At 28.0% G+C, this 11,672-nt stretch overlaps 1 protein-coding gene across 5 annotated transcripts; it reads right to left on the bottom strand.

Moving 5' to 3' along the window:
* Positions 1–875: 875 nt before the first annotated feature.
* LOC111036569 (synaptotagmin-15-like) lies at positions 876–8,332 on the bottom strand. Of its 5 annotated transcripts, none has more exons than XM_022318636.1 (9): positions 8,315–8,332; positions 4,579–4,741; positions 4,209–4,452; positions 3,548–3,658; positions 3,183–3,469; positions 1,894–2,094; positions 1,702–1,828; positions 1,472–1,577; positions 876–1,335 (listed from the first exon to the last, which is right to left on the bottom strand). In XM_022318636.1, exons 2-9 carry the CDS (start codon positions 4,722–4,724, stop codon positions 1,004–1,006), a joined length of 1,554 nt encoding a protein of 517 aa, XP_022174328.1. In that variant the 5' UTR covers positions 4,725–4,741; positions 8,315–8,332; the 3' UTR covers positions 876–1,003. The 5 variants fall into 5 exon arrangements, with proteins under 5 accessions (XP_022174328.1, XP_022174327.1, XP_022174326.1 ...); XM_022318635.1 differs by lacking the exon at positions 8,315–8,332 and adding an exon at positions 5,011–5,260; XM_022318634.1 differs by lacking the exon at positions 8,315–8,332 and adding an exon at positions 4,845–5,260.
* Positions 8,333–11,672: the final 3,340 nt, after the last annotated feature.

Here is an 11,672-nt window from a genome sequence, read left to right on the forward strand (position 1 = left end):
CAAAAATAGGTTCCAAAATATAAAAGTTATTGAATTATTTTTAAATTTTATATGAAGTTATAATTTATTGTGTTGTATTAAAAAACGTTTAGAGACCGGGATTTTAGCACACTCGCAGTGCGCTTTCCTAAATTGTTTTAAAACTATGAACCAGGCAACATTTTTAAATTAAAAAACGATAAGAATACCAAACAGTTATTTAGAATAATTTTGAAACTTTGCTAATTAAAACCCTTTCGGTAAAGTTTTGTAACTAGTGATTGGTGAATACTGAGCTGTGTTTCTTAATATACAAATGTTTGTTTGTATATTCAAACACGTTTTTAATAACTGATGGGGACAATTATAGTTCATTATGATTAATTAATTAAAGAAAATTATTAAAACTAAAATATTCAAAATAAAAATAAAAAAGTAAAATTATAATAATAATAATAATAATAATTAATAAGTATTAATAACATTAGACAAAAATAAATTATAACAAAAATTAAAACTACTCCAACATAGGTATTTGTTTTTTTAGGTACCTTACAAAGTTACAAAATTTCAAATACACACAGATGTTAAAAATTATAAGCACTTGTAATTTATAAAAACTTACAATTATTTCCGGAGGCAGGTAAATTCAATATAATATAATAAGGTTTTCGCACTTAATAGCAATATATTTTATCATTGACATTTATAAATCAATATACGTTTTATACAATATATTAAACGTAGTTTTATACTTTATATATAATATCATTGATTATATAAATCAACCATGATATATTACAATTATAATTTATCACTAAAAATACTAAGTATACTTAATATATTTAATCTCAAAAAAGAAAAAATAATTATTATATAGCCTATAAAAAATAATTTTCAATTTGGTATATTACAAATTTCAATACAAATAAAATGTTCTATTTTAACAATAAATATTATACTAAAAGTGCCTATGTATTTTATTTCAATGTTTATCTACTTATACTTTTGTTCTGTATGTACGCTATAAATATGTTTTAAATGTATCTGAAACACCTTCTTTAGTTAATAGAACCTTGCCCCAAGGAGTTAAATCATAGCCTCTCTCTGTATACAAAAAGGGTCCAAATATTACTCTCCCTAAATTACTTTCATTCCTTTTTAAAAATCCTTTTTCTTTTAAACCAATCACTACATAGCCATTTGCGGTAGAATTTAAATCTAATCGTATAGCAGCTTTAAATTCATATGTTGCCTTAGGGTCATCTTTTGTGTTGGGTACTGATGGCGATTGATATTCCTTGATGCGTTTACCCTTGCTAAAATATGCTATTTTCACAAAAGTCCGGGATTTTTCTAAACAAATATATTATTTAATTATTAAAAAAATACATTAGAGAACGTTTTATTAAGTAAATTGCAGCCTTTAAGTTATGCATTATAATACTTAATAACTAGTTATTATAGGTAGGTATATTATTATTTTACTAACCATGGGGAAGATTTAAATTGTTAGCTTCGTGGACCACTATATGCAAAGTTTCCTGTTGCTTTTTATAACTTAAGCTGATATTGATATTGCAAAGATTTATATCGGGCTGTAGAAAAAATATTATATATAAAGTATAAAAATAAAGTTTCTACAAACAGTATTTTGTAATTACTCTAATTACTAAACATTATAATATTATTATTTATTATATTCAGCATTGAAACACTTACCCAAGAATGTTTATAGAGCTTAACAGTTTGAGCCCCATCGTTACTTGGTGATATATTATCTAAATAAAATAAAGCATGACCAACTGCATCATATTTTCCTTGGTAATCATGATCAAAAACAGATATCCTAAATAAATTATAACACCATTAAAATAAGAATAAAACATTATCCATAAAACCTTATTCAGGTACCTCAAAACTTTGTTTGTAATACACTTGGTACTAATAAAAAAATCTTCATTTACAACGGGGCTCATAGCAGCAGCTATGGTTTTACTAGTTTTTGTTGTTTTTTCCTGAGGCAAAAGTGTAAGCTTTAAAACTGTCTTATATGGTCGTTTATCTTTTCCTTTTGGCGCTAATCCATCCAAGTTTTCCACACGAACAAACAGTCTTAAAAAAAATGTTTTTTTTTTCAATTTAACCCGTCTTATTAATACTATTTATTACACTTTAAATAATATTATTAAATAATACATAAGGTTTATAATTAATAAAAATAATTGAATACCAAATCAGTAACTTATACACAATATATACAATTACGATAATATATCAAACACTTTATATTTAAGATTTATATCTATATGTAAACAGGTCCACAAAACAAATATGGTAATATGCCTTAGCGATCGTTGTGGATAAACTGAGACACATAGAGATGGGCACGAGTTATTAAAAGTTTGGGTAGAAAGAAACGAAATTACTTTAATTTACGATCATAAGTTCCCTCCATGAATAAAATAGTAAGTGGTAGGGAGTACAGTTCCTAGACTACATTTTTTTGAACAAATCCCTTCAACCTCGCATCCATGTATTGATTGTAATTAATTTATTGTAATTCAAAAACTATTAACTGTAGGGATTTAAAACTTTTCACTAATATATATATATATATAACTTTTTGTCCATCAATATTTTCTGTTTGCAATGAAATGTTAAAAATGTTTAAACTAATTTAAGCTATTTATAGTGTATACCGTGCCTAATAATCACATCATTATACGGTACCTATAATGATTTTATTTTGAACTATATAAGTTAATAACAATAATACTACATAATAATTATTATAATATTATTGTACTAAACAATTAATAAAATAATAAATGTGATATTCTTGGTAACATTTAATTCAATCTATACCATATTACTAATTAAAAATTAGTTGCTAATATTTGTGTAGATTATAAAATATTCTTAAAAATACAGAAGCCAACCAATCACGGTCTCCGTTTGGAATCGTTGTTTGCATGCAGAGAATAAATCATTGGATTTAAATTTAACACATCCATAACACGATTAGAGTGACCTATTTGATAATGTATTAGTATACTGGAAACCTAATCAGGTACCTACTTACTTATATACTACACAGCATTACAGCAACTTTGTTTAACAGGTGCCTAGCTAATAACTTTGCAGTATGCATACATGATAAGTCTAAAGTAAGGTTATTTACATTTTGTTGATAATATTACTTTTTCGTATGTTGATCGTATGTGATTTTAAAATTAACGTTCCCATAAGCTTGTTCTTGGTGTGCATTAGGATCAACTGGAGGCGCATTGTCCACTGGTGTTTTCCAAGTATTCGAAACCACCTCACTAGATTTTGATCTTATTGATGTCAATCTACTAGTGACATTAATCATAGACGTTGCAACTGATCCAAACCGATGAGGACGTGCCGCTGAATTTGAGGTATTGTCGTCGGCACTCTTTGACGATAATGCAAAACTATCAGAGTCTGTTGTTGAGGTCATATCCTAAAATTAGAAATCAATGTTGGTATTATTGTTATTTATTAATTTGTTTTTAATCGAAAGAGGAAGTTCCCTTTTTACCTGCATACTCTGAGACTTAAGCCAACCTGTAGTTTCTTTACACGACGCAGGAGACAGATAATCCATCTTATCCTCTTTCTTGGAAAATTCTTTTTTACCAGATGTTAAACTCTTAAAAAAATAATAACGTAAAAACGCACAAACAATATTTCGAACGTTTATATCCAAAAAATGTTCTACTTGTACAGGTTATCATTGACTTTTTCGTTAAAACTATCCAGATTTTATACACTTTAAACATCATATATTACTCCGTCTATATTTGATGTATTTTTATGGGCGACTTTCTAGAGAGGCAATAGGGAATTTTTTTTAAAAATGTCTATACTTAATTACCACTATACTATAGTCAACTTTTTGCACTGCGAGGAAATCCTTATTGAAGATTCAAAATTAAATATTCTGATATATTATAATATTTTCATACGGCAATAGTCATGATAAAATGCCATTGAGGTTTAGTAAACATTTTTTTTTAAATATTCAGCTCTTTATGTTTACTTGTCATCTTATATAATATTATTTATAAATTACATGCACATTTAAAAAATATATTTATAGAACTCAATGAAAAGTTTGAAAAAAATGAATCGTGTGTTTAATCTATAGGTACTATATTTTACCGGGTATAATATTTTAAGTATTTTAATACCTAACTCACCAAGTCTGGCGTGGAAGTAGAACCAGCTCCCGCTGTGATAGGTTGTAACATCATCATACTGACACCAGCTAGTGTTTTAAATGAATTTGGAGTTTTTGGATCTTTGGGTTTATTCATTGTTTTTCCCCATTTGCCTCTTTTCTTCATGGTTTGTGTTTTCGGCGGAGGATCATCGTCTTCGCCATCGCTCGTAAAACCAGACACAGAAAGTCCATCCTCGTCGTGAGAAATATGTCGACCAAAACTGTAATATGATAACAATTAATCTCATACAATGCCAAGTTGTGTGCGAGTAGTTTATGTATTACATTTATGCACACGAATCTATGTGAAATGTAATCGTTTCCGTCATAATTCCATTAGTACTAACCTCGATATCTTTTGAACAGTGTAGTGTTCGGTACTGCCGGCAACAGAATTTCCATTTTCCAACAACCCGAGATTGATGCCCACGTCCTCGGAACGACGACCGAAACCAAAATAAAATAAACAGCATCGATAACAACTCTTGAACATTTCAGTATAATTTCGCTCTGGAAAATGAATAAGCCATTGACACTGTGGTGAAAACGTTTCAAAACCAAACCATCTGTTTGATATCATTTTAACGAACCACAAACATATTATAACTGGTACCTGTTAACCTCGATTAGTCTATAAACCATTTTTTTTTTAAATATCACTCATCACTTAATAGTTAACAAATAAATCTAATTATAATAATTTAATTTACAAAAGTTACACGAGACCATAAAACATTAAAAAAAAGAAGGAAAGAAAGGAAGAATTTGATTTTGTGTACCTATATACCAGCGTATGCACTCAAATTTGACTATGGCTACCTAAAAACACTCTTGGAAATGGTAAAACCTCAATGTAGACAGATGTTTCGGTCAACTGTGTAAACAGTTTAGTATATCATGCAGGCGAACATCGGCGTATTGGCCCCTATCGCTGTAAAAAAACTACACAAAAGTATACCGTGTTTATCGGCATAGGATGTATTTATCTATCTTTTATGGCGATTATTTTATATTTAGCCAATCTGAACCCAGCAGTATATTATGTATATTTAATATTTATAATATATATATTTATTTATTCGCGTTTATAAATACAAATAATATTTAATAGGATCGACTGTGTCATAATGACCCAAATATAATACTGCATATTGTTACCTATCTATATAGTCCGAAATAACTATGTATTGGCCTATAAAATAATTTATTTATGTTTACAATTTCTAAAAATTATTCACATAATATATATGTGGTATGATATAATTATAACACTAAATCTAGGCACAATGCACAAGTCGCACTACTCGCACTCCAGGGGCTTATCATCGTTGTTTTCGCATAATAATGTGACATAATTTTAATTGTATTAATACTAATTATCACACAACATTGAAAAGAGGCTCTTGAGTTTCCACTTAAAAATTTCCAACATGTACATTTGTTTGCACAGGCTCTCCATATTTCTACCTAAACTTTTAGGTAGAACCTTAACAGTAAGAGGAAACTATTACTAATTATTTATGCACAAACTGCTAAATTGTAGAGCTGTAAAAAGAAACGTATAACTAATCAATGTGGCCTGTTAATTTAAACTTACTTATTAAATAGAAATGTTGATAATTTATTATGTATGTGGTATGTATTATCTACCTATATGTCATGATTTTTGAAATAGCTCGTCAAAATCTGAAGATTTTCATTTCTTTTAATGTATGCAGTTTAGATAAACGAAACTAAACATTTGTTTTAAATTTTTTTTAACCATTTTATGATCAGCCTGTTTTTAACATAATATAAAATATTATAATCTTCAATATATTATATATTATCTTTATTTTCTGTAAAAGTTGTTGCATCTGTTATTTGTCAAAATAGAGTATTGACTCTATATAAACACAAATTGTTGCAACAATAAAGAATATACTAATTAGTAATTACCTGCATAAGTGACTTGTTTATAATTTTAAAAATATTGGACGAGAATCCACCGTGAAGACTATTTCTTACATTAAACGTTATGCTGTGGAATATGGAGTCGTGGACCTCTGCGATTACTGCATTCGGGTCGGAGGTCATTGGATGGAACGAAAATGAGCGAGAAGCGGAATGGTAGTAATATCCATAGTAATCTGCAATTATTGCGGAAGAAGTTGAATCGAAAACGGAATTAATTATCTAATGTTGAGGTATAATTATATGTTGCGTATTTAAATGGTCAAAGTTAAAAGCACAGAGACCTTTAAAAGGTTAGGTTAAAAATGTATAGGTAAGTAGTAAGTACTATTGGTTATACCTACCTACCTATGTTATAATTTATATTCATATTAATGAACGATATAGATAGGTATATGACCCCAAAGTACTGAGAAAGCGGTTCTAGGGTTGTATACTTGTCTAGCTGTTATATTAGGGGTAAATAAAGAACTTTATAGGATGTATTCAGTTACTATAACTATCATATAAAAAGACATTGGTATATTATTGTACATATTATATGTACCTAATATTATTTCAAATGTGGGATAGTGGGATAATAAAAGCTGAGATTTAAGTTCATAATATACTAAACTAAACAATAAGAAAATAATCAATAGTTGTCGTAATATAATAACGATATTATATAGCTGTTAGAGCCATTTTAATAAATAAAACAATTTATTCATCAGTAAAATACTATAATTTAAACTGCTCAGAATGTGACTACGATTAATCACTGTCGAAATTTGAAACGACTGTCGTTTCTCCGACACACTCGTTCTAGCCAGCCACCCACTCAAAACGTCAGCGCACACATGTGTATAATATAACATGCATATTTTTATTATTTTATTTATCATACCATTATATCACGTGTAACAGTATGTCAGTAAACGCGTACACAAGTCTGCACGTGTGACCGGTTTTCCTCGGATCCTTGAAAGTTACCTATTTATTTAAATCAAAGTGACGTTTCTTATTTGTTATACATATTATAGTTTTAAAATGATTTTCTAATAATTTGCTATTATTGTTTTACTTAATAAATGTCAATAATTATTCCTGCGGACTGTGGAGTGCGTAGAATAGCTCTGCAGGATAGGTGTATAAAAGTATAATACTCGTATTATATATCTTATGTAATAGGCACTATAGCTATATTTATTTGCCGGCGATAAATGAAACCGAAATGAGTAATCCATCAGCGGGCGGATAGAAATATAATTCTTACGTGAACCAATTGCAAGCAGAAATGAACGAATATGAGGTTATTAATATCGGGTAAGGCACGTAAAGACAACTAGTTCAATCTTGTATCTAAACTTTCATTGAATCGACAAAATCAAGTATATTTTGATTCAATAAGCCTCAGTTATAAATAATCACTTAATACACTTTGTATTTTTCATTTTTGTGTTCCTATTACACAAAACAATAATAATATTATTCTAAGACCGTATACTATTGCCTATATGGCTTCTATTCTAATAGATACTTTTAAGACCTACGACCTCTGACGTCTGGGATCCCAAATAATGTGCTTAAAACTTGGTGCCAACTGGTCAAAAACTGTAGATTTCCATATGCGTCATTCAGATATACATACGAGCATAATACGACATACCTAACCCGGCTAATAAATAATAATATAGGTATCTTATTATTAGCTGACTAATGACTACATGTACAATTTGTACATCTACTATAAATGTATAATTTATCGATCTATCTTTTCTGTTTTACTTCAGTTGAAATATTCCCAGTTGTTTTTTGTTTATTTTTTTAGGTACTTATGCTCAAACTTAAACCGTAGGTACACTATTTGCCTATCTATATAATATCTAATATATAATAGCTATTTCTCTACTTTATATTTGTATAGAAATAGAATAGCTTGATTAGCCTAAATAACAATAAATAAAATATAGACAATCATATCCTATATCATAACAACTGTTGTATAGTCTGTAACCAATGACAACCTTTAAAGTAAACAAAAAGATATTCGATTCACGTGAGACAAAATTAATTGCATGTGTGAGGCATGACTGCATAAGCCATATAGCAACATATATAGGAGTTAAACGAATAAGGTAAAACACTTACCCGAGTCTCTATAAGAATCTATTGATATTTGATATAACTTTTATTGAAAACTGTCCAGTAGTTTCTAAGTCTAATGTCTACAGAGGACAAAGAAACAGACAATCAGATACACATTAATTTATATTGTATAATATAAGGATATAATGTTGCATAAAAATAAAAATAAATGTATGTATAACCTAATATTAAATAAAATCCTTTTTTCCTCATCATAATTCCTCGATAATAAAAACGGTGGTGTGGTTTAACATACTACATACAAATTAAGACGTGTAACTACCTATATTATTCATGCAATTGAAATAGGTATACGATATGCGATATACCTATAATACTTATCTCGGTTCTTAGACATTTAATATTTTAATGTTCGGTAGGTATAAATCATATTATAATATATTGTGTAATTTGTTCTTCAAGGCTCATTCAAAGCAGATTCAGTGTATAATATAATAAAATACGACTACCTATCAGAGTTTTATATTAATTCTATGAATTATTCAGATGTTCGGATTTCAACTAATTAACCAGATAAACACAGTTCCATCTTCCATAATGAATTCAAAATATTTTTGAATTACAGACATATATTTATTTTTCGTGTTCCCGAAAAATAATAAGTAGGTGCCTAATTTAATTGAATATCTCAATACATAAATAGTATTTTCTTACTTACTTTGCAAGAACTTTATTTATATTCTATAGGGTGGGGGGCTAATTATGAACAGAATATCTAAATTTTTAACCGCTATTAAGCTTAAGCATATGTAATATTTATTTTTTCTAACATTTATTTGAAACATAGTATAAAAAAAATGTTAAATAAAATACATTATTTAACGAGTGTAGTTTACCTATGTATTTATAGTTTATACCTTAAATGTATAATAATATATATTATATAAGATTATAATTTATAATATATTCGTGTATGGTAATAAGTAAAGCGCGGATTTTTAGGTTCTTAAAAGCTTAAAATATGATGCTAATATGCTCTAAAAAAACCCTAAAATATTCTCTAAATATGCTTTACACTTTTAAATATGCTAATAATATGATTTTTTTTTTTCAAAATAATTCAATAAAATCAATATAATATAACTTTATAGTTATACAGTATACACTATCATTCCTTTGGGTAACAGGTAAATTATTTAAATATAAAAAATTTAAAATAATTCATACATAGGTATATAAATATATAATGATAATATATAATGATATATATATATATATATAAAAACAAAATATTTTTAGTTGCGATATTTTGTTGTAAGTAATCTTCTTTTCGCATACTTGACAATAAACTATATCGCCATCAGTCGTAAATACTGTATCGTTTGTTTTATTATACGGCTCTATCCACTGTTTATATAAATGTTTCATTTTTGGCATTTTAATAAAATAAAAATTAATATTAGGTACAACTAATTAAAATAAATCGTAAGATGTTAAACAATTTAAAAGTAAAAACAGTTCCTACCACGTTATCAGTTATCAAATACGATATTCTATGGGTACAATCACGGACTGAGAGGAACAGAATGACCAAAGTTACCAATTTGATTACAAACAAGATGATAACTGAATTATTTTTTATTTTTATCATTCTTATATCAAATTATTTATTTTTTCCTAGAAAATATTGTTGCTAGAAAAAATCACTAATCGAGAAATCAATAATTTACATGATGTTTTAGAAACAATAATGGAATATATTCTAAAATATAAAAATTGGCCAAATATTCTCTAATGTCCAAAATATGCTTTAATATGCAAAATAAATTTTTTCCTACGCACTCTTTGATGGATAAATCGTCCACATTTCTCATCCTCGTAGAGCTGCATAAAGCCAATAAAAATATGTAAAAACCTAAATATCCGCGCTCTAGTAATTAGTAATAACTATATATAGCCTTATAGGTAATCATATACGATTTACCTATACCTATCTTATATCTATTGTTTTTGCAAGTAGTTCTGCCGTTATGCAACATAATACAAGTAACATTGGGTGCCACTAGACCCATTTCAAGGTGGTTAGGTTAGGGGGGGGGGCGAATAAAAACTTTAAACGTTTCTCAATTATTCCAAATAGTTTTAAGTTTTCAATAATTTAAATTACTACTATTTATAATTTATATGGTATAGTAGGATAAAGATACTAAATAGATAAGTAATTTTTAAAGTATGTGTTTTATTGCCTCCATACTACAAGTTCATTTAACATAACAAATTTTGCGTTCAGAATAATACTTATTCCAATACCTACTTTAAAAAGATTTATTTTTAAATATTTTATATTTTAAGCAAGTTGTGAGCATTTTAAAACGTGGGGCTTTTAATATTATTCTTACCTTTTTCTAAAAATTACAACTAATTTGTTAAAATAGTTTTAAAAAGTTAAAAATTGTTAATTGTTATAGAAGTCTTACATTTAAATTTAATATATTAAGTCAATTCACTTTGATATAATAGTAGATACATAATATATTATGCTATCACTTTTAAAGGTCCCTAGGCGGTTGTCTGCTTCACTATATAATATTAAAAATAAGTAAAATTACAGAGTAAAATGAATTATTCTGAACGTAACATTTGCCATGTTACGCACTTATACAGTTATACGTTGTTCGACTTCGACAACTACACATGAGGGTCCTCTTAAGAGGTTATGGATAGACAATTCTTAGCACATATTGAGACAACAAAATAAAATATAAATTTATCAAAACATAAGTCATAACCATTTAACTTATTATATTAATATGCATAATATAAGCGTCAATACAAAACCAACAATAATATTTTTAAAAAAGCTACAAGGTATGGAGGAGGTGACTGTCCTCTTCACCCCTCACAACCCTTATATGGCTATTGGCATTTGGCTTTACATTTATACTTATATAATGTGCACCTAATTTATTATGTATAAGTAGGCATATTATTACAATACGATTGTGGATGTGGACAAAAATATTACGATTGCTATAGGTTGGTATCTACGCACTTTTCTTGCACACCCGTGGTGTATACAATTATAAAATAAAAGCAAATAAGCAATGTACGGTTTATTTTTACATAATATTGAAATAAATAAATAAACAAATTAATGAATAAACCGACGTGCCCCATAAATCTTTTAACATGTACACCACTTACGTATAAAATATATGTACCATATATACGTGAGATACATCACTGCACGCGTCAAGGGTGCAGATCACTGTTATTGCAGCACCTATCCTAGACGGCTGAACGTCGGCGTGACGTCCGCCATCGCCGCTGACAAATGGCAATAAGATTTATCGTACACACATAGTTTGTGCGAAATTTCTTTGGAAAAAAAAAAGAAAAG

This window comes from Myzus persicae, unplaced genomic scaffold, assembly GCF_001856785.1.
Source record: "Myzus persicae strain clone G006 unplaced genomic scaffold, MPER_G0061.0, whole genome shotgun sequence".
Taxonomy (NCBI): Eukaryota; Metazoa; Arthropoda; class Insecta; order Hemiptera; family Aphididae; genus Myzus; species Myzus persicae.